The sequence below is a fragment of the Mizuhopecten yessoensis genome, unplaced genomic scaffold, assembly GCF_002113885.1.
Source record: "Mizuhopecten yessoensis strain PY_sf001 unplaced genomic scaffold, ASM211388v2 scaffold8541, whole genome shotgun sequence".
NCBI lineage: Eukaryota > Metazoa > Mollusca > Bivalvia > Pectinida > Pectinidae > Mizuhopecten > Mizuhopecten yessoensis.
In genome coordinates, this window is record NW_018407599.1 from 192,267 (window position 1) to 217,720 (window position 25,454).

At 37.2% G+C, this 25,454-nt stretch overlaps 1 protein-coding gene across 1 annotated transcript in view; it reads left to right on the forward strand.

The window, feature by feature from the left end:
* Nucleotides 1-7,090: 7,090 nt before the first annotated feature.
* Nucleotides 7,091-25,454, forward strand: part of LOC110456176 — a gene marked incomplete at its 3' end in the record, with an annotated part of 65,095 nt that continues 46,731 nt past the window's right edge. Inside the window, exons 1-2 of the mRNA XM_021506747.1 lie at nucleotides 7,091-7,294; nucleotides 14,760-15,855. Coding sequence (XP_021362422.1) covers nucleotides 7,261-7,294; nucleotides 14,760-15,855 — 1,130 coding nt within the window. The remainder of the gene's footprint in view (nucleotides 7,295-14,759; nucleotides 15,856-25,454) is intronic.

Consider the following 25,454-nt stretch of genomic DNA (forward strand, 5'->3'; position numbering starts at 1 on the left):
TCACATAAATACTAGAATTAGAATGATGTACGCACATAGATTGATTTCTGACCGATATAATTTACACATCACTCCTCTGGCGTCATTCTCGTGCTGAAATCTATAAAGTGTTGCTGTGATTGTACTTCTGAAATTTATATATAGTATGCTGATGTGATTTGATCGTTTATTCGGCTCCGAGTTTAGCTGGTATGGTTCCATATATCAACAGTATTCTCTTTGTAAAAGAATACTTTCTGACATTACTCCTCGAATGAAGCTAACTTTCTACACGGGTTGATAATTACAGATCTTCGAGTTTGAGAAATCCATGCAATTCTAAAATATACTAAATATAATTTTGTGAAGTTCGTTCATGTGTTTCGCGTTGCTGTTTTGTATACTATAGTGGGTAACATACATGTATGACCGGTCACACAATCCCGGCATACTCGTGTGCAAGCAATCCGTTGGAAGATTGCTAATAGTTGCGCATTGTTTATCATATGTTGAATGTGTGACCTTATGTAAGCAATATACAATGTACATTAATTTGAAACTAACACAATCGATAAATTCTACTTTACGACGAATTTCTTGTATGGGAGAACTTCCATTCAACATTTAATGATTTTGAAAATGTACTTCTTGATACTTCCTGTGACGCTTTATTCTTAAAGAGATATTTCTCTGATTCTTCTTATGCATGCAGATGATACTGTCATTTTCTAAGAATCTGCCTCTGGCTTGCAGAAAATGTTAGACTCCTTAAAACAATATAGCGACAAATGCAATTGACAGTCAATATGGAAAAAAAACAAAAATTGTTGTATTTCAATATTGCGGACAAAGTAGAAAAAGTGCATGTTGATTTTTTAAAAAGAGTTCTGAATGTAAAAAACAGTACGACATTTTTTTATGGTATATTCGGAATAAGGACGTCTGCCTTTGCATATCATCAGGAAGTGTCGAATAATCAAATATTGGCTGAAACTAATTAAATGCGACAATTGTGTTCTTAAGTCAGTTTATGAAGATATGGATGAATGTAATCACAGAAACTGTAATTGGCGTTGTCAAGTTAGAAAATGATTATTGTCTTCTGGTTTTGGTATTGTCTGGTTAACTCATTATGTTGATAATGAAAGGGTATTTTTACATTGTTTCAAGCAGCGTTTGACAGATGTTTTTATTCAAACAAGGAATGAATTTGCTGAAAGATCATCCAAATGTTATTTGTATAAATTCCTGATAGATAACTTTACGTTACAATTTTATCTAACAAAGTCTATTCCAGATGCGTATCTTAAACTTATAACTGATGCGATGAAAGTCGTAATTTCGAAATAAGTTTATGATACGCATCTGGAATAGACTTTGTTAGATAAAATTGCAACGTAAAGCTATCTATCAGGAATTTATACAAAATAATATTTGGATGATCGTTCAGCAAATTCATTCCTTGTTTGAATAAAAACATCTGTCAAACGCTGCTTGAAACAATGTAAAAATACCCTTTCATTATGTAAAAGAAGGTCGGTATCGTAATATTCCGAGGGCGAATAGGTTATGTCGTTATTGTAATCAAAACCAGGTAGGGGATGAGTTCCATTTTGTTCTGATTTGTCCACTCCATGTTGATATTCGTAAAAAGTTCATTAAAAAGTATTACTGGAGCCGCCCATCTTCATGTAAACGTGTCCAGCTGCTATCTGTACGTAACAGAAAAGAGCTGTGTAATTTAGGAAAGTATCTGCAATCAAGTTGGTTAGAACGGTCTAGATTCCAACCTTAGGTTATCGTGTTTTTTCTTACACTGACTGATAACATTTGAGTACTTGTTTATTTCCAGGTTTACAAATATTGTTTTGTCCATTCCCTGATCACTACACCGCTGTATACAAATTGTATGCCGGTTTTTTGTTTTTGTAATTAACATATCCTTTATTGAGCCCCGGTTGATATTATGCTAAGAAAAAGGTGGTGACCTCATCTGTTTTCCGATAGTCACGGTACACTTAGGTGAGATAATTTTACAAGGTGTCCATCTTCCGATATTTTATTTATTTTGTACTTTATAATAATTTAAAGAATTATACTGTTCATTTATAGGTACTATATATATGCGATGTACAAGATTATGCTTCATTCATGATGTTATACTTATTTGGTATTTCATATCACTGATGTATCAATTATTCGTTGCTGTGTATGCGTTGAGCCGTAAGGCTTCAAGTTGAATAAACAATACAAACAATACAATACTGTGATACATGTGCATTAAGCCTCGTGTTGAAATGAGAAAGGATTACCATAAATCATCGGCATTGCTACCTTCACGTGATGCAAATCAATCTATATGCGAAGCCCGCCTGGGCTCGTGTTGTTGTCGTCCGTGTTTATCTAACTTGTGATAGGCGGTACGTACAGTGTATGACTGAGAAAGTTACAAAGACACAAAGGAAGTTATACTTTCTTCACGTGAATTCGAATTTTTGTTACGTCCCAAAATTTCATAATACAGAAAGTGTATGCTGATAAAATGAGTTCACTAAATGTAGGTTTACATGTTATTAATATTACCATACTTTATTGTCGATGTTCAGACTGATTTACACGTTCCTTCAGTGTTGCTTTGCTCGAGGACAACCTAGTATAACACTATCCATCACAGTTGACATACTATTGGGGTTGTCTGCTGCGTGGAGAGCTTCCAACGACGTACTCATGATTCAAACATTCCCTTTCAAGTCGAAATAAGAAAAAAGCTTACAATATGTTCGAACGTTCTACTGCAATATATTTGTAAATCTCCTTAACTGACTGGACATGACTTGTTCAAGGGGAATTCCTTAGAAAATCATGCTCGTCCTGTTACATGGCATGTACTTTGTATTGAAGGAGTTTATGCATGGTACAGCTGTAGGTGTCCCTACAATAGTACATGGTAAATGGCAGAATCTTACTTATTACGTAGTATAGGTAGCATTAGACCATCCGCATTATACCGGAGATGTCAATAAGTGGTGGTAAACCGCTGTATAATACAATTGACCTGTAAGTTTATAATTAAATATTGATACATATTAAGAGTGTAAGAGCTATTTAAAACGGCCAATGATCCTTCAACGGCACGAATACAATAGCCTAATAGCATCGAGTATTTACGTGATGGAGTCCTCTGATCCTTGTTGTAATACATATACCCTGTATGTTTGATTGACAAAACGCTGTTCTGTGACTTATACAAGTGAAGTAGTAATCTTTCTGGCGTTCCGGCACCACATCATGATGGTCAATTACACAACAGACTTGTTATCGTTTTGATCATCTGAGGGCAGACTTTATGGCACTCGAGCCATACGTCACTAAATGAGGACTTTCAGATAAATGAAGTAGCAACGCTAGTCCGCGCAGTGGTTGACCTAGAGTAGCCCCCTTTAGGGGACCACGTTGTAAATGACGAGTAAGACATATACATCAACCGGAAACATGATCCCCAAGGGAAGTGATGCTGGATATTCTCTGTGCAGGGAGCCTGTGATGACCCTGGGTGATCCTATGTCCCGAAGAAACAGTGCTCCTATTACAGGGATTCTGAAGAAAGGCGGTGGTCCTCGTAAACGACGGGCTACCATAGGGATACGGTGGGAACTTATACCCACACACAGCCGTGGCGATACAGGTATAAACTAATTACAGGTGGCGGTTACTGTCAGGAACTACATTTTGTACAATGTACAATGTAATTAGACTAGAATCGAACACCACACCCGACCGGTAATTTTTAACGGACATACCTTACACTACAGACTAGTTGTTGTATCACATATGTTGATCTGTGATTTATTATTTTTTCAAAGTGTTAAAACAATCTAGTTTACTCTCGTTGTGCTGTTTTCGCATAAATCCGGAATTTACCTGATTATACTGTAAAACAGTGATTCCGGACTTAATCTGAAAAAAATATCGGGTTGTCGTTAATTGTGACTTGTGTGTCCTGGCAATTTGATGATAATTATATCCGTGTAACTGTGTCCCCGGATATATCAGTGTTGTAGTGTGTACCTTTGTTTTCCGATATATCCTTGTTATTTTGTGCCCGTTTCTGTTCGGATGTATTCGTATTGTAGTGTGTCTCTTGTGTCCGGATATATACAGTGGCGTCAGACAGCTGATTTGGTCCGGAACAGCTTGCGACCGTCAAGATATATATATATAATAACTTGTCCGCAATTTGAACAACATTGTTTTTCAGTCATCATTTCACAAAGGAATTAGATTAGACCCAAGTCCTCGATTTTACATATTTTTTTTTACATTTATCACTTGCAAATACTTGTATGTGGGTTAACCTTAATTCTTAAAAGGAATAAACACAATGAAACGTTCCGATTACCGTTTTAGACGATTTCAGCTATACACCACTGAGATACTGTACCTGGCCGAAAACACTAACTGTAGACGAATTAGCATGGAAATACGTCCCGTTTTGTTTCCTGATCAGGATGTCCCTATTCAGCACCATATATGCTTAAAAATATGGCTACAGTCTATAAATTATACAACCTTTAATATAACTTATGTCTATTATTCATTAGTATAGCCCCTCTCATGGCCATTTTACCTCTATATGCGTTAAACATGGTAAGCACGTACTATATTTCATTTCCTGATCAGACTGTTTATGTATTTTAAGATACTCAAGATATTTATTATCATAAAGGTATATTGACAAATTCTTATTACATATAAATACATGTAGCTAAAAATTAAACATCGTCTGGATGAATGGAGTTGCTTCCCTTCCAACGTGGTATCCCCGCGCTGATCTCGCAATGTATATGTCTACTTTAGTAGCATGGCGCCACATTACCTACTATAATCACCAGTATTGATTTGTTGGCTGCAAATAACCATGTTTCAATAATCATTTTGGCATATTTTGCTTGCCTTAATGTTTAAAAAGCAAATGTGATATTCAAGAGAATTTCGATTTTATCCCTTATTTGTTGGTAAAACTATAAAACTGCAGCCGTTACCAAACCCCATTTACTGGCCATGATAACTTCTATAACTCATGTACAGTAGTATTAGAGCTAGCCTATATACAGACAGAGTATACAGTAGTATTACTGGTACAAGTAGCACCGAGATGGGCACAACGAATGTGTCTGAACACTGGAGTTCTTTATATCATTTTAAAATACTATTTTCGACATTTATAAATATTGATGATATAATGTATATTGAACAGACGTATTTTTTCTCTGTGTTCAAAAGAAGAGAGTTTACATTCGTTAACGCTTCAACATTACATAATCAAATATATTACTAATTAAAATCATCATCTTCTATCTGTACCGAAACCGATCCGTTATTTCTATGATTCTAAGGGGTTTTCCTGATTAAGTCGTAGAAGTACGCCATCTTAAATAATAGTGTGTGGAAAAGAAAGCTTTTCATAATGTCATCACTCTGGACAATGTCGTGTAATCCCCAAATATATTTCTTTCTACTGATAACTAATGAAAATGTGTAAAGCAAAAATATACATTGTACGTACAACGTCTTTGTCACAGTATACAACTGTATTGTTAAGAGGAATCCTACGGTTACATAAATAACTTTATATATTGAACAACAATTATGAAACACGTTATTTCAACTTATATTAATCATTCTTGTTGGTCCGGATGTAAGCGCGTGGGGGGTCTTAATTTGGAAGGAAACCGGAGTACCCGGAGAAAACACGGATGATCGGGCAGTCCGATTGGGGAATCCAACCCCGACCACCTTGGTGAAATGCAAGTGCTTTATCCACTGCGCCATCCGACCACCCATGGTTACATCATCAGACGGTTCCGTCGAACAATTCCAAGAGGGAAACCAGTTTAATCGACTAATGTACTGTGTTGTGTCATTGTACTGATCCAATGTGAAATTCAATGGGTGGTACATGTATAACCCTTAACTCGGATCTCCAGCCTATCATTACATGCATACAAGAGTTATCTCCCATTAGAAATGGGTGGTATTTCCCATGACTCCGATGACTTATGCAACCCATCAATACATACGAGTTCTATTAAGAATGTGTAGTATAGCCCATATCTCATGTCTGTAACCGAACAATGCATACAAGTAATTCCCCATTAGTATTGTGTGGTATTACCAATGACTTGAATCTACAAAGGAGTTATCTCCCGTTAAGACTGAGAGGTATACCCCGTGTCTCTGATCTCTAACCAGTTCTTGATTTGCGTTCAATAGAACCTGTTTTATAATGTCCGTAAGGTAAATATCAAAATGTGGAAATTAAAGGAGATTCCTTTGAAAGAACAAAAAATAGTGTTAGCGAAACGTCACAAAATGTCAATGTTCGTTTTCAAAAGCATACACATAGACTTCGTGGAAAAATAAGTGAATAAACAGACGCTTGTTTAATTCAATTTGACACAGTTCGCTTATAATGGAGTTCTTTGTCTGATGGGGATTTAATCAGAGTCGTAGTTTGTGCTTTAGAGTAAGTCCGCGGTGAATTGTACCCGCGGGTCTCTATATTTATGTACCTGTCGTGGTAATAATTGAAACGATTGTAGCTGTGATAATGTGTGGCAGGTGTGGAATACAGGCCTGTGATAATGTGTGGCAGGTGTGGAATACTGGCCTGTGATACAGTACACACGGTCCTGTTTACACACCACAATAATAAGTTATTATTGTCCCAAACTTTGTGTTTGATTGTAAATGTTGTTTCAGTAAATCTGTTAATGTGTTTGCGAATAAAAACAACATTTATCGGCTAGATCACGGAATTAGATTATAAGTCCGTGGATAGATGGGTCAAAACTTGATCCATTCGACCGAAGTTATCTGGAAATTTTCCTACATGTGTCCGGAGTTGTCACCAGATGTCCAAAAGTATCCGAATGTGTGCGATTTGTCATCAGAATAGCGCACTATACAAAACTGTACCCGTATATCTACCTCTGTCCAGCTCGCTACTGATTTCTATAAGTGTTTATTACACCACCATTATATAGACGTTGGCCGTCGGGGTGTTCGCCCCACTCTGGCACTGTGACAGTCGGGACCCTGTGATTATCACCGATACGTATATATACGTTATCAATTGGCTTTGTCATTTTTACAAGGCCAAGCAGCATGTCTTGTGAGGATGTACATGGAAAGGTGTGTGTACGATGGCCCAGGTGATGGTTGTGAGTAAGACAACTTTTTAACGTGGAATGTGAATTTTGGTTTTCGTGGCCATTTATCATGTGGGAACTAATTCGATCAGCATTTTGTAGAGGTAAGTTTAACAAATATACACAGAGATATAGGTAGCACGCGCTACCTCCGTGTAAATTACGTAAAGAAGTGTACCTTAACTTGTTAACCTGATGAAGTGTGTACCTTAAGATGTAAACCTGATAGGTAAAACGTAAAATGATAACACTCCCGACCTTGACCCCACATCCCTGTTTCTCAGCGTCCTCGCGATAAGAGACACGGGGACACGGACTTGATACTTATATTGTGATAGCATGTATCGGAGATAGAAGTATAACTTATCTTTACATTTCTAGGTACGTGAAGGTTTTTCACATCGAGTCCCCACAGGGCATTACTGTACATAAGTACCTGTTTATATTAGTGGGTGATTGATGTCGTCTATAGCTTCTATTATCATATATATCTATACCACACACAACCATAATATGTGTGTCGATGATTTTAACATCCATTATAATGTATATGACGAAAAAATGAATACTGTTTTGAATCAAATTTAATCTACATAATACACTTATATTGACGTGTTATACTGTATACCGAGTAGTATAACCTTGAAAGAGAGTACAGGATATACAGCACGGTGTATCTATCACAGAGTATCTAGCTAGGGGTATCTATCAAGGGGTATCTAGCACGGGGTATCTATCACGGGGTATCCCGCAAAGGGCTTCTAACAAGGGGGTATCTATCACGGGGGTATTTAGCACGGGGTATCTAGTACAGGGTATCTATCACGGGGCATCTAGCAAGGGAAATCTAGCAAGGGGAATCTATCACGGCGTATCTATCACGGCTATCTAGCACATGGGTATCTAGCACGGCGTATCTATCACAGGATAGCTAGCACGACATATCTATCACAGGATAGCTAGCACGGCGTATCTATCACGGGATAGCTAGCACGGCGTATCTATCACGGGATAGCTAGCACGGCGTATCTATCACGGGAAAGCTAGCACGGCGTATCTATCATGGGATATCTAGCACGGCGTATTTATCACGGGATATCTAGCACGACGTATCTATCACGGGATACCTAGCACGGCGTATTTATCACGGGATAGCTAACACGGCGTATCTATCACGGGATAGCTAGCACGGCGTATCTATCACGGGATAGCTAGCACGGCGTATCTATCACGGAATAACTAACACGGCGTATCTATCACGGAATAGCTAGCACGACGTATCTATCACGGGATAGCTAGCACGATGTATCTATCTAGGGATAGCTAGCACGACGTATCTATCACGGGATACCTAGCACGGCGTATTTATCACGGGATAGCTAACACGGCGTATCTATCACGGGATAGCTAGCACGGCGTATCTATCACGGAATAACTAACACGGCGTATCTATCACGGAATAGCTAGCACGACGTATCTATCACGGGAAAGCTAGCACGGCGTATCTATCACGGAATAGCTAGCACGACGTATCTATCACGGGATAGCTAGCACGATGTATCTATCTAGGGATAGCTAGCACGACGTATCTATCACGGGATACCTAGCACGGCGTATTTATCACGGGATAGCTAACACGGCGTATCTATCACGGGATAGCTAGCACGGCGTATCTATCACGGGATAGCTAACACGGCGTATCTATCACGGGATAACTAACACGGCGTATTTATCACGGGATAGCTAGCACGACGTATCTATCACGGGAAAGCTAGCACGGCGTATCTATCACGGGATAGCTAGCACGACGTATCTATCTAGGAATAGCTAACACGGCGTATCTATCACAGGATAGCTAGCACGGCGTATCTATCACAGGGTAGCTAGCACGGCGTATCTATCACGGGATAACTAACACGGCGTATCTATCACGGGATAACTAACACGGCGTATCTATCATGGGATAGCTAGTACGGCGTATCTATCTAGGGATAGCTAACACGACGTATCTATCACGGGATACCTAACACGACGTATCTATCACGGGATACCCAGCACGACGTATCTATCACGGGATAGCTAGCATGGCGTATCTATCACGGGATACCTAGCACGCCGTATCTATCACGGGATAGCTAGCACGCCGTATCTATCACGGGATAGCTAGCACGACGCATCTATCACGGGATACCTAGCACGGCGTATCTATCACTGGATAGCTAGCACGGCGTATCTATCACAGGGTAGCTAGCACGGCGTATCTATCACGGGATGCCTAGCACGGCGTATATATCACGGGATACCTAGCACGACGTATCTATCACGGGATAGCTAGCACGGCGTATCTATCACGGGATAGCTAGCACGGTGTATCTATCACGGGATAGCTAGCACGGCGTATCTACCACGGGATACCTAGCACGGCGTATCTATCACTGGATAGCTAGCACGACGTATCTATCACGGGATAGCTAGCACGACGTATCTATCACTGGATAGCTACCACGGCGTATCTATCACGGGATAGCTAGCACGGCGTATCTATCACGGGATAGCTAGCACGGCGTATATATCACGGGATACCTAGCACGACGTATCTATCACGGGATAGCTAGTACGGCGTATCTATCACGGGATACCTAGCACGACGTATATATCACGGGATATCTAGCACGACGTATCTATCACGGGATACTATAGCTAGCACGGCGTATCTACCACGGGATACCTAGCACGACGTATCTACCACGGGATACCTAGCACGGCGTATCTATCACGGGATAATATAGCTAGCACGGCGTATCTACCACGGGATAGCTAGCACGGCGTATCTATCATGGGATAGCTAGCACGGCGTATCTATCACGGGATACCTAGCACGACGTATCTATCACGGGATAGCTAGCACGGCGTATCTATCACGGGATAGCTAGCACGGCGTATCTATCACGGCGTATCTATCACGGGATAGCTAACACGGCGTAATTATCACGGGATAACTAGCACGGCGTATCTATCACGGGATAGCTAGCACGACGTATCTAGCACGGCGTATCTATCACGGGATAGCTAGCACGGCGTATCTATCACGGAATAGCTAGCACGGCGTATCTATCACGGGATAACTAGCACGGCGTATCTATCGAGGGATAGCTAGCACGACAGTTACCTGTAATCACTATTGTAAACAGTAACCTGTAATCACTTTTGTAAACAGTTACTGGTCTCTTGAACATTTACAAAGTTATCGGTATAATTAAAGCAGATGTCGAAATCAGAAGAATTATAAACAATTGCCTCTATAGTAACCCTTACGGGTAAAAGATTACAGGTGTCGTAAACAGTTAACAGTATTATACTCAGTTACCTGTATAGTAACATGTACAGGTAAAAGATTACAGGTGTCGTAAACAGTTAACAGTATTATTCTCAGTTACCTGTATAGTTACACTTACGGGGAAAGATTACAGGTGTCGCAAACAGTTAACATTATTATATTCAGTTACCTGTATAGTAACACTTACGTTGAAAGATTACAGGTGTCGCAAACAGTTAACATTATTATATTCAGTTACCTGTATAGTAACACTTACGGTGAAAGATTACAGGTGTCGCAAACAGTTAACATTATTATATTCAGTTACCTGTATAGTAACACTTACGGTGAAAGATTACAGGTGTCGCAAACAGTTAACAGTATTATATTCAGTTACCTGTATAGTAACACTTACGGTGAAAGATTACAGGTGTCGCAAACAGTTAACAGTATTATACTCAGTTACCTGTATAGTAACACTTACGGGTAAAAGATTACAGGTGTCGTAAACAGTTAACAGTATTATACTCAGTTACCTGTATAGTTACACTTACGGTGAAAGAGTACAGGTGTCGTAAACAGTTAACAGTATTATACTCAGTTACCTGTATAGTTACACTTACGGTGAAAGATTACAGGTGTCGCAAACAGTTAACAGTATTATACTCAGTTACCTGTATAGTAACACTTACGGTGAAAGATTACAGGTGTCGCAAACAGTTAACAGTATTATACTCAGTTACCTGTATAGTAACACTTACGGTTAAAGATTTCAGGTGTCGTAAACAGTTAACAGTATTATACTCAGTTACCTGTAATGTAAATATAAGCAGGTGTCGTAAATTGTACAGGTATAATAAACAGTTAACTGCATTATAAACAATCACAGATAAAGACATAGGTATTTTATTATAAAACATTACAAGGGAGTGACGCGTGTTTCCTGACTGCACAGTGCTGTATTACGTGTATTGTCTAGAACTACTTGTATATACATGTACATATGTAAGACAACGATTGTAGTTCTCGGTCAATATAATATCAGCAATAACAACCATTAGTCCGTGTCGTTATGCTGACCATAACTGACCACTGACCTGTCAGATACACATGTAGGACTGACATTACCGTATATAAAATACACGGTATTACGGTCCACACGGTGGACACCTAGTACATCATGTATACCATGGTCAGTCGGGACTTGGACACGCGTCTCCCATTAAACAGGGCATGATTACATTTGTATACGGTATGTCTTGTTATGTGAAACATGCCAGAAAACGGAGAAATTTGAAAGTAGATCATAGTAGGACAACGACACAATATATTAAAGAAATCAAGACATTTTCGTCTTCCAGAAATTAAGTTATTCATTTCCGGCTAGTTCAATGGATTGTTTTAGTAATATCGTTTACGATCATACTATATTTATTTTGTTTTCTTTGACATAATGACATTTTGTATACGGTATATCTTCTTATGTGAAATATGCGGATAATTACATTTTGTATAAGGTACATTGTGTTCATCGTATGATCTGAAACATGCGGAAATTCGCTATTTTGTTTTATGCATAAAGCCAAAAATCAAAACAGCATATTTTGAAGCATATTCATAAAAAATGAAGGAATCTAAAAGTAGATCATAGTAGGTCAACGACACAAAATGTCAAGGACATCATGACATTCTCGTCTCCCGGAAATATAATTCTTTATTTCCGGCTGTTGATTTTAGTAATATTGTTTACGATCATTATATGTTTATTTTGTTTTCATTGACTAATTTTATATCTAACATGCATGACAGTGTCGGGGTCGATGTCACATTGTCAGATCAGGTGGTTACATCGCGGGCTCTAATCGTGAGCTTCTCGTGTTGGTATACCGATAAAACCAAAATCATGGTTTTCAGAAATAGAGGAATTATTAGAGAATCAGAAAGCTGGGTATATAACGGCAACAAAATTTCAATTGTGGATCAATTCTGTTATCTGGGGGTTCTGTTTAGATTTAATAACAAATTCAGTTTTGTGGTTAAACATGTAGCAGAGCAAGGTCGTAAAGCGCTTTTTGCCTTACGATCTAAATGTAAACACATTCATTTAATCATCAAAATTATGCTACACCTCTTTGACACATATATGAGTAGTATATTATATTATGGCTGTGAAATATTTGGTAGTTATAAAGGAGTTGAAATAGAAAGGGTTCATATGGAATTTTGTAAGAATATACTGTGTGTTACAATATCTACGTGCAATGCTATGGTATATTTTGAGCTTGGACGACTTCCTCTGGCAAACAATCAGATGCTTCGAATGTTTAAATATTGGTTTAAGTTGTTAAATTGTGAGAATTGTATTCTAAAAGAAGCATATCAGTTTTTATTGAAAGAAACTTGGAGGGAAAACCCGAAACGAAATTGTTTATTATTCATAAAGCATAAATTATTTGAACTAGGGATTGGATATATATGGATAAGGCAGGGATCTACCGACATCTGTCTACTACCTATTATTAAACAGCGGATATATGATCAGGCAAAACAAACTTTATTCAACTCGTTGGCCATCTCAAGTAAATGTGATCTCTATAGATATATGGTAGATATCGTGATGTTGCAATATTATTTAACAAAGTTTATACCAAAACAACGTCGAATTATGATTATCAAATTATGTATGTCAGCTCACAATCTTGCAATAGAAACGGGAAGATACAGGACTATTGCAATGAATAATAGATATTGCAGTAACTGTGACCTAATAGAGATAGAAGATCAATTTCATTTTCTATTTACCTGCCCACGTCATCTAGATCTAATGAGAAAATATATTTAAAATTATTACTGGCAAAAACCATCTGTATTCAAACTTATCGAATTAGTAAATACACACAATGTAAAAGAACTGAATTTGTTAGGTAAATTTATCATTGAAGCTAACAAACGAACGATTGCTTAACTTATTAGTCTGTTTTACCTAATTTGGTATTACTCAATCATATCATGTCCATGTTTTGTTCGAACAATCTTTCATGTTTAAGATGGTAAATACTCAATGTTTTTGTTGTTGATGTTGTTGTTGTTGTTTTTGTTGTTGATGATGATGATGATGACGATGATGATGATGATGATGATGATGATGTAGTATTTAATGTTGATTTAAAGAGATGATTATTTCATGACGATGAGTTATAAGACGACGACGACGACGGCGACGATGATGATGATGATGATGATGATGATGATGATGATGATGATGATGAAAGCGATGAATTATGATTTCGATGATGTTGTTGTTGCTTCTGATTTGTGATGAATGTGCCAGTAATATGTAATTTTATGTTATACTTATATGAAATTATTTGTTGAAATCCTATAAGTTGTAAAACTTACGGAAATAGAAAAAAAAATTGGGTCGTTAACTTGTGTTCACAATTAAGAGTGTGTCTACTAAAACTAATACATTCGATAATTGTGCGTACAAAAAACATAATGTTTCAATATTCAGTATCCGATGTTATTTGCGTTTTTTGTGTTGGACATCGTCTATATTTCTAAGGTTAGGGTTCTAACCCTAACCCTAGAAAATCCAGTTTTTGAGTTTCTTAATGAAAGGTTGGACCCAGTGGTCTCTACTTAACATCAAGTATTACACTGGCTGGGATAACGTTGTATCGATGTTGGAAATTACACGTCGTCAGAGGTCAGATACTAAATACAGTAAAGTCGGCATTGAACGTAAGAAAATGAAACTACATATTAATTTTACATTACAATGATTATACTGAAGCTCATGTCCCACTTCGTGTCACGATAGAAGATTATTATCGTTGAAAGCTAGTTACTGGAATCAGTAAATCCACGGTGTCCAAACATGTTTGGACACCATTTTATCAGTAACGCTCCACAGGGTGTGTTTGCACACATACATAGTAAACTCGTTCTTAGTTAAGGCGGCTGATTTACATTTCTTAGCCTTTACAAAGCAGAGTTGTACATAGAGCAAAACATTTCATCATATTTCCTTTAAAATTTGCTTGAACATCTATTTATGGAGAAATGTCTCTACCAGAATACGCTATAGGTGTGTATGGGTATTTAAAGTTAGTTTGTTCAATGGTTCAAATTCGTTTTCATTGATGTAGCTACATGTACTTATATCAAATACGACATTTAGGGTGTAACATGTTGCAAAAGAAATCAAAATTTGTCTTGCCTTAACTTGTTCGGTCATATTTTATTTTCAGAACGCCACAAAACAAGTGAAACTAAAACAGACGGCGAGAAAGACAGCCGCGGAGACCAAAGGGAAGGGGAGTCAGCCGCCGAAACTGACGAACCTCCGCCTCTCCCTCCTCGACGACCGAGTAAGGAGGGGCAAAGATGTATTCAGCAATCGTACCAAAGTCCCCTGCAGACGAACCACAGGCATGCCTCCAGGGATCAATCTCGCCCGTCCCACGGGGAACGACTTGGTCACAGCTGGCCGCGGCGTGACAACGGACTAGCTGGCTACAAGTCTCGGTATTCGTCAGAGACAGATATAATGTCTGCCCGATCGCAAGCCAAGAAAAAGAGACACAATTTCCTTACAAAGAAGCATGACCAGTGCGTCGTTTTGTCGCGATCTTCCAGTGCTTCATCCTTGTCTAATTGTTCCCCTGATGAGCATGCGTCAACTACCGGAACTGATATGACTCCTAGTCCCGACATAAACATGAACCATTTCATCAATCGGCAATTCGAACTGAATGGGAATTACGTGAAAAAGTCGAAAAGTTGTGAATCAAAACAGCAACATGTGGAGTACGTACGTCAACGAAGTAACGAGGAGGCAGGGCGTGGTCTGCTGGAGGTTCCGTTCCTCAGACACTCTCACAGTGACGCGTCTCTTCAGTCTCTTCGCTCCTGTCCTGAGATAGGTGTGGGAGCGAGTCGTGAGTTCGACGTAAATGGTGACATACATAGCCCTTGTTACGGTAGGGACTACAATGCTATCATCAAACACATGCAAAAGTCACCGTTCAGGAGAAAGGATATGCCTACATCTAAACCCTTTTCTAGTTTTGACGTAAACGAGGTTGAGTCGGTGGTACGCCGTGAGCGGGCTTCCAAACGGATGCCCCAGCGGCCTCATTCGATTGGATACTTCGACAACAAGAGGTATAGTAAAGTGACTAATGTCCGGAGACAACTGGCTGTGTGTGGCCGGAACTCTGATTCTTACCAGTCTCATTCCTCCCCAGCATCCCCCTCCCAGAAGCGCATGCCCCTGGTATTACCGGACGATCCCGGATCCGTGTCCGACCTGGAGTACATCATGGAAAGCCCGCACGAGATGCGGTGAGTACCCTATTTGATACCTCAATGATTTCATAGTAGTTACAGTGTTTACACACGTTTTTACGTTTGTTTGCTATTGTTTCATTCCTTTTTTCCGTGTCAGCAGTATCTCTGACACCATCACGTGACAATGTATAGAAAACTTGGAGGGCTTGGTTAAAGCTTATTCGAGTTTAAAATTGTAAATTTAGTATTTCGATAATTATAATTACTAACGTAACCGAGTGCACATCTGCTCCCCTCTTCTTCTTTAACCTCGCCCCTCAAAAAAAAGAGATTCTTTTTTTTTTGAAAATCAGGCGTCAGCCAATCCACGGACTTAAACACTCATGCAAAGTCTATTAACGATACAGACTCCGTCCTCATCAGGCATTTATTTCACCATATATATCCAGGTATCTACTTTAGTCAATATTATATTCAGCTTAAGGTGTCACAGTCAGCAAAATATAATGAAATATAATTCAGATTTAGTGTTACATGTATATAAAGAATGAATACGTGTTATCTGCCCTGCAGCACATAGGGCACTAGAAGAACGTCGTTATTGTGGCTATTTATCACATACCGCTACCATTTAGGACTTCCGCTGCATCATGTTATTGGTAGGGTTGTAGTATACGTGTACAATGTACCGGCAATTGAACACATGGAATGAAATCCTAAGACTGAAGACTGCGGTCAATTTTCTGGCCCTATCATTAAAATGGTGAATTGTAACTGTTGGATTACATGTACATACAATGTACCATGTTCTGTTACCCGAGCTATTTAATAGTTACAGTTTATAATCTTTAACGATAAATTCCTTTTTGTCGGTTAATATTGCGTTTTTGGGGTAATGCCACCAAGCATGTCTCCTTGTCGGTCTATAATTGTATCCAGGGCAGTGTATAATCCTATCCAAGCATGTTTCCTGGTTTTGAATTGGCGTTGATAATTTAAATCTTTAAATTTACTTGACATTGAGAAAGCATGTGCCTCAATTTTAGTTTTGTGTGGTCGGACCATCATTCACCTAACTTTTACGACGTAGTGTACACGATCTACAGACCAGAGATCTGTGTGGACCATTGTATTACCACGTACCTCTACATCAGGACTCGGGTTCGGCAAAGGATTAAAGTTTTTTCATTGTACACAGTTATCATTACATAAAAAACCACAGATCAGCAGCCACCGGAAGCATTCTAACAGTAAAGTAAGCGAGCATTAACAGTGAAATGTATCTTGTCGGTATTCATAATGTGCTTTTAATTCCAAAATATTTACATTTGCATGGCATTGTCACTATATAGCCTCTTTGAAAGCTGTGTCGTTGATGGGACTTTAATTACCATGCATCACGAGACACAATTCTTAGCGTATTAATACAACACTGACCGGAACTACAATATCCAATATAAATAAACATGACGGCTGCTAAAATATCGCTGGGCATTGTGAGATTTGACAATGTCATTGTAAATTTATGTGCAAAAGGAAAAATAAAATAAAAAACACTTTTATTACAACGAAAACAAGGACAAAGTCTGCAATCTCGTACAAAATGCATATCGGTTGAAATCACCAATGCCGGCAATGGAAACAATTTTAACGCTCATGCAATTTATCAGAAATATCGTCTGTTACACTGCACTGACCAACAGGGGTTCGTTACAAATGTCTGAAATACACATATTTTATAGACCTACTGACACCTATGTTACAGACCTACTGATATCAGTCACAGCACACATAAACATTTCAGACATTTGTAACGAACCTATGCTCCGTCGCAAGATCACTCACTTCAAACGCTATCAGTTTCACGCGTCTCGGATCCACGGTTCCTCAGTTTCTGACGACATGTCAAATAACGATGGTGTTATAGAATCTAACGACTGTTGTCAGGTTCCCATACAATCAACAAATACATTCACGCCTGGATTCTTCACAAAATGAGCAAAGAGAAAAGTTCGAATTAACTTCCAAAAATAACTCCCTCGTGGAGGGCAAGGTCGGATTTACGGTGTTCACTGTATTTGTCCATGCGCGAAATTTGTTCCGGGAAAAAATCGAAACAATTTCAAATTTAACTTTCAGATCAGAGCTCTATTGATAAACTTAAATCACCCTATAGACATATCATACGCAATTGAATTGATACTGAATTGAGGAATAAATTTGAAGTGTTTGTTAAAATTTCAAAGTACTACTTTGTTTGCCAATCAGCACGCGACAATACGCTGTTCAAACTATTGAACGAAATTGTGTGGACTGTCGATAAGGCGGGCATCATATCAAAACTTATTGGCATTATAACTTAATATTTTGCAAATTTTCTTATGTATGATCGATAAAGGAAGTTTCAGTTCAACCCTATGATAGTGGCACTTTTGTGACTTTATGACAACATTTCAGTCGCAAAAGTGCCACTCACATAGGGTTGAGTTAATTTCAATTGTATATATTCCATCGTATTAAAACTTTTGGGCATTATAACTTAATATTTCGCAAGTTTTCTTATTTATGATCGATTACTGAAGTTTCAAGTCAACCCTATGAAAGTGCCACTCACATAGGGTTGAGTTCATTTCAATTGTTTATAGTCCATCGTATCAAAGCTGTGCCATTCAATGCTTAATTGAATCCCATTGCCGATAATGCCAGACCGGTGGCTTTATTTGTACAAAGCATTCCATAATGGTTTGTATAGAAACACCCTTAAACGTCGTTTAAAAGTGAAGCATACATAACGATGTGTCCATTGACTAGAGTAATGCACCTATTTTTTTGTCTGCATACATAATGATATTGCTATTATGAATTACAGAATAATGTTATTCCTCTGGTGTGCAATAGTGAAGGAGTGTCTCTGTATTACAGGGATTATACAAGGAATGTTTGTGTTTTACAGGGATCATACAAGGAGTGTCTCTGTATTACAGGGATTATACAAAGAATGTGTGTGTTTTATAGGGATCCTACAAGGAAAAAATGTGTTTTACAGGGATAATACAAGGAATGTGTAGGTATTACAGGGATCATACAAGGAGTGTGTGTGTATGACAAAGATTATACAAGGAATGTGTATGTATTACAGGGATAATACAAGGAATGTTTGTGTTTTACAGGGATCATACAAGGAATGTGTATGTATTACAGGGATCATATAAGGAAAGTGTGTGTTTAACAGGGACAAGGAATGGATGTGTTTGACAGGGATAATACAAGGAATATGTAGGTATTACAGGGATCATACAAGGAGTGTGTGTGTATTACAAAGATTATACAAGGAATGTGTATGTATTACAGGGATAATACAAGGAATGTTTGTGTTTTACAGGGATCATACAAGGAGTGTCTCTGTATTACAGGGATTATACAAAGAATGTGTGTGTTTTATAGGGATCATACAAGGAATAAATGTGTTTTACAGGGATAATACAAGGAATGTGTAGGTATTACAGGGATCATACAAGGAGTGTGTGTGTATTACAAAGATTATACAAGTAATGTGTATGTATTACAGGGATAATACAAGGAATGTTTGTGTTTTACAGGGATCATACAAGGAATGTGGATGTATTACAGGGATCATATAAGGAATGTGTGTGTTTAACAGGGACAAGGAATGGATGTGTTTGACAGGGATTATACTATGAGAGAATGTTTAACAGGGATTGTACAAGGAATGTGTGTGTTATACAGGGATGATATAAGGATATGTGTGTGTTTAACAGGGATGATATAAGGAATGTGTTTGTTTTAAAGGGATGATATAAGAATATGAGTGTGTTTTACAGGGATGATATAAGAATATGAGTGTGTTATACAGGGATGATATAAGGAATGTGTGTGTTTTGCAGGGATGATATAAGGAATGTGTGTTTTACAGGGATGATATTAGGATATGTGTGTGTTTTACAGGGATCATACAAGGAATGTGTGTGTTTTACAGGGATGATATAAGAATATTTTCGTGTTTGACAAGGATCATACAAGGAATGCGTGTGTTTTACAGGGATGGTATAAGGATATGTGTGTGTTTTACAGGGATGATATCAGGAATGTGTGTGTTTTACAGGGATGATATTAGGATATGTTTGTGTTTTACAGGGATGATATAAGGAATGGGTGTGTTTTACAGGGATGATATTAGGATATGTTTGTGTTTTACAGGGATGATATAAGGATATATGTGTGTTTTACTGGGATGATATAAGGAATGTGTGTGTTTTACAGGGATGATATAAGGATATGTGTATGTTTTTACAGGGATCATAAAAGGAATATGTTTGTTTTACAGGAATCATACAAGGAATGAGTGTGTTTTACAGGGATGATATAAGGATATGTGTTGGTTTAACAGGGATGATATAAGGATTTGTGTGTGTTTTACAGGGATGATATAAGGATATATGTGTGTTTTACTGGGATGATATAAGGAATGTGTGTGTTTTACAGGGATGATATTAGGATATGTGTGTGTTTTACAGGGATGAAATAAGGATATGTTTGTGTTTTACAGGGATGATATAAGGAATGGGTGTGTTTTACAGGGATGATATTAGGATATGTGTGTGTTTTACATGGATGATATAAGGATATGTGTGTGTTTTACCGGGATGATATAAGGATATGTTTGTGTTTTACAGGGATTATATAAAGAATATGTGTGTTTTACAGGGATGATATAAGGATATGTGTATGTCTTTACAGGGATCATACAAGGAATATGTGTGTTTTACAGGGATCATACAAGGAATGTGTGTGTTTTTCAGGTATGATATAAGGATTGTGTGTGTTTTACAGGGATGATATAAGGATATGTGTGTGTTTTAAAGGGATGATATAAAGAATGTGTGTGTTTAACAGGGATGATATAAGGAATGTGTATGTTTTACTGGGATGATATAAGGATTGTGTGTGTTTTACAGGGATGATATTAGGATATGTGTGTGTTTTAAAGGGATGATATAAGGAATGTGTGTGTTTTACAGGGATGATATAAGGATATGTGTGTGTTTTACAGGGATTATATAAGGAATGTGTGTGTTTTACAGGGATGATATAAGGATATGTTTGTGTTTTACAGAGATGATATAAAGAATGTGTGTGTTTTACAGGGATGATATAAGGATATGTTTATGTTTTTACAGGGATCATACAAGGAATATGTGTGTTTTACAGGGATCATATAAGGAATGTGTGTGTTTTACAGGGATGATATAAGGATATGTGTGTGTTTTAAAGGGATGACATAAGGATATGTGTGTGTTTAACAGGGATGATATAAGGAATGTGTGTGGTTTACAGGGATGATATAAGGATATGTGTGTGTTTTAAAGGGATGATATAAGGATATGTGTGTGTTTAACAGGGATGATGTAAGGATATGTTTGTGTTTTAAAGGGATGATATAAGGAATGTGTGTGGTTTACAGGGATGATATAAGGAATGTGTATGTTTTAAAGGGATGATATAAGGATATGTGTGTGTTTTACAGGGATGATATAAAGATTTGTGTGTGTTTTACAGGGTTGATATAAGGAATGTGTATGTTTTAAAGGGATGATATAAGGATTTGTGTGTGTTTTACAGGGATGATATAAAGAATGTATGTGTTATACAGGGATGATATAAGGATATGTGTGTGTTTTAACGGGATGATATACGGATAATTGTGTGTTTAACAGGGATGATATAAGGATATTTGTGTGTTTTAAAGGGATGATATAAGGATATGTGTATGTTTAACAGGGTTGATATAAGGATATGTGTGTGTTTTACAGGGATGATATAAGGATATGTGTATGTTTAACAGGGTTGATATAAGGATATGTGTGTGTTTTTAAGGGATGATATAAGGAATGTGTGTTACAAGGAATGTGTGTGTTTTACAGGGATGATATTAGGATATGTGTGTGTTTTACAGGGATATATTAGGATATGTGTGTGTTTTACAGGGATGATATAAGGATATGTGTGTGTTTTACAGGGATGATATCAGGATATGTGTGTGTTTTAAAGGGATGATATAAGGAATGTGTGTGGTTTACAGGGATGATATAAGGATAATTGTGTGTTTTTCAGGGATGATATAAGGATATTTGTGTGTTTTACAGGGATGATATAAGGATTTGTGTGTGTTTTATAGGGATGATATAAGGATATGTGTGTGTTTTACAGGGATGATATAAGGAATGTGTATGTTTTACAGGGATGATATAAGGATGTGTTTTACAGGGATGATATAAAGAATGTGTGTGTTTTACAGGGATGATATAAGGAATGTGTGTGTTTTACAGGGTTGATATAAGGAATGTGTATGTTTTAAAGGGATGATATAAGGATTTGTGTGTGTTTTAAAGGGATGATATAAGGATATGTGTGTTTTACAGGGATGATATAAGGAATGTGTATGTTTTACAGGGATGATATAAGGATATGTTTATGTTTTTACAGGGATCATACAAGGAATATGTGTGTTTTACAGGGATCATACAAGGAATGTGTGTGTTTTACAGGGATGATATAAGGATAATTGTGTGTTTTTCAGGTATGATATAAGGATATGTGTGTGTTTTACAGGTATGATATAAGGAATGTGTGTTTTTTACAGGGTTGATATAAGGAATGTGTATGTTTTAAAGGGATGATATAAGGATTTGTGTGTGTTTTACAGGGATGATATAAGGAATGTGTATGTTTTACAGGGATGATATAAGGAATGTGTGTGGTTTACAGGGATGCTATAAGGATGATTGTGTGTTTTTCAGGGATGATATAAGGATAGGTGTGTGTTTTACAGGGATGATATAAGGATGTGTGTGTGTTTTACAGGGATGATATAAGGATTGTGTGTGTTTTACAGGGATGATATTAGGATATGTGTGTGTTTTACAGGGATCATATAAGGAATGTGTGTGTTTTACAGGGATGATATAAGGATAATTGTGTGTTTTTCAGGTATGATATAAGGATATGTGTGTGTTTTACAGGGATGTGATATAAGGATTTGTGTGTGTTTTACAGGGATGATATAAAGAATGTATGTGTTATACAGGGATGATATAAGGATATGTGTGTGTTTAACAGGGATGATGTAAGGATATGTTTGTGTTTTAAAGGGATGATCTAAGGAAATGTTTGTGTTTTACAGGGATAATATAAGGATATGTTTGCGTTTTAAAGGGATGATATAAGGAATGTGTGTGGTTCACAGGGATGATATAAGGATAATTGTGTGTTTTTCAGGGATTACAGGGATGATATAAGGAATGGGTGTGTTTTACAGGGATGATATTAGGATATGTGTGTGTTTTACAGGGATGATATCAGGATATGTGTGTGTTTTAAAGGGATGAAATAAGGAATGTGTGTGGTTTACAGGGATGATATAAGGATATGTGTGTGTTTTATAGGGATGATATAAGGATATGTGTGTGATTTACAGGGATGATATAAGGATTTGTGTGTGTTTTTCAGAGATGATATAAGGATATGTGTGTGTTTTACAGGTATGATATAAGGAATGTGTGTTTTTTACAGGGTTGATATAAGGAATGTGTATGTTTTAAAGGGATGATATAAGGATATGTGTATGTTTAACAGGGTTGATATAAGGATATGTGTGTGTTTTACAGGGATGATCTAAGGATATTTTTGTGTTTTAAAGGGATGATATAAGGATATGTGTGTGTTTAACGGGGATGATATAAGGATTTGTGTGTGTTTTACAGGTATGATATAAGGATATGTGTGTGTTTTACAGGGATGATATAAAGATTTGTGTGTGTTTTACAGGGTTGATATAAGGAATGTGTATGTTTTAAAGGGATGATATAAGGATTTGTGTGTGTTTTAAAGGGATGATATAAGGATATGTTTGTGTTTTAAAGTGATGATATAAGGAATGTGTGTGGTTTACAGGGATGCTATAAGGATGATTGTGTGTTTTTCAGGGATGATATAAGGATATGTGTGTGTTTTACAGGGATGATATAAGGATATGTGTGTGTTTTAAATGAGATGATATAAGGATATGTTTGTGTTTTAAAGGGATGATCTAAGGAAATGTTTGTGTTTTACAGGGATGATATAAGGATATGTTTGCGTTTTAAAGGGATGATATAAGGAATGTGTGTGGTTTACAGGGATGATATAAGGATATGTGTGTGTTTTACAGGGATGATATAAGGATATGTGTGTGTTTTACAGGGATGATATAAGGATTTGTGTGTGTTTTAAAGGGATGATATAAGGATATGTTTGTGTTTTACAGGGATGATATAAGGATGTGTATGTTTTACAGGGATCATACAAGGAATGTGTGTGTTTTACAGGGATAATACAAGGAATGTGTGTGTTTTACAGGGATGATATAAGGAATGTGTGTGTTTTACAGGGATGATATAAGGATTTGTGTGTGTTTTAAAGGGATGATATAAGGATATGTGTGTGTTTTACAGGGATGATATAAGGATATGTGTGTGTTTTACAGGGATGATCTAAGGATATATTTGTGTTTTAAAGGGATGATATAAGGATATGTTTGTGTTTTAAAGTGATGATATAAGGAATGTGTGTGGTTTACAGGGATGATATAAGGATAATTGTGTGTTTTTCAGGGATGATATAAGGATATGTGTGTGTTTTACAGGGATGATATAAGGATTTGTGTGTGTTTTACAGGGATGATATAAGGATATGTGTGTGTTTTAAAGGGATGATATAAGGATATGTGTGTGTTTTACAGGGATGATATAAGGAATATAGTAATGGAGTCGATTTCAGTAATGGTAATGTACTGAAAATGTATGTTTTCATGAAAAATGTTGGAACATGATAATTTATACATATTAGGAAACTGAACATTTATTGTTTTCAATGCACGTCTATTTAAACAGATTGACATTGGCAATCATCAGAAGTAAATCGGTTACTGAAATCTTCTGTGTTCTTGATTCTTTTGTCTGAACAACTGCACATGGAAAATTGTAAGAAAGTGCCTGAAGTGTGCTGGGAATGTGATTGAATTTGAACTCAAATATAGTTATAGTCGTTTCTCTCGGGCTATGAACTAAGCACGTATGATTTATGTAAGTTAAAGGTTATTCAAGGTGTGTTTGCTTTATACTTAATGTGTACTACACGTAACTTTTTTGAGCGTTTGGCATTCTAATAATCATTCTAATAATCTTATAAATAATGCTTTGATGAAAGTCAGAAGTGATACGGGTATATACTGTTTAGGGATTTATCATTGGTACAACATATTGTTGCAATACCACTACAATACATTGGAGTGATACAATTATTTACATTTTTTGATAATTACTTGTTATTTTGTCAGGCGACTGATAGTGTATCAGGTCTGATTGGTGTTTGGTACAAAGGGAACTAACTCTCACAGACGTCTTTTATTGCAAGTTGTACTGGTTGTCTCCCTTCTCGTACACAACTCTTCATCGTATTTGATAGATCTCCGCAACATGGTCTACCGCGGTTTTGTGTACCTAACCAGTACTTATTTTACAGCTAACGATAATTTGAATATTGCATGTAGTAATTTAGACCGGTACTTTCCGTGTTAGTACAGGTGTCTATGCTAT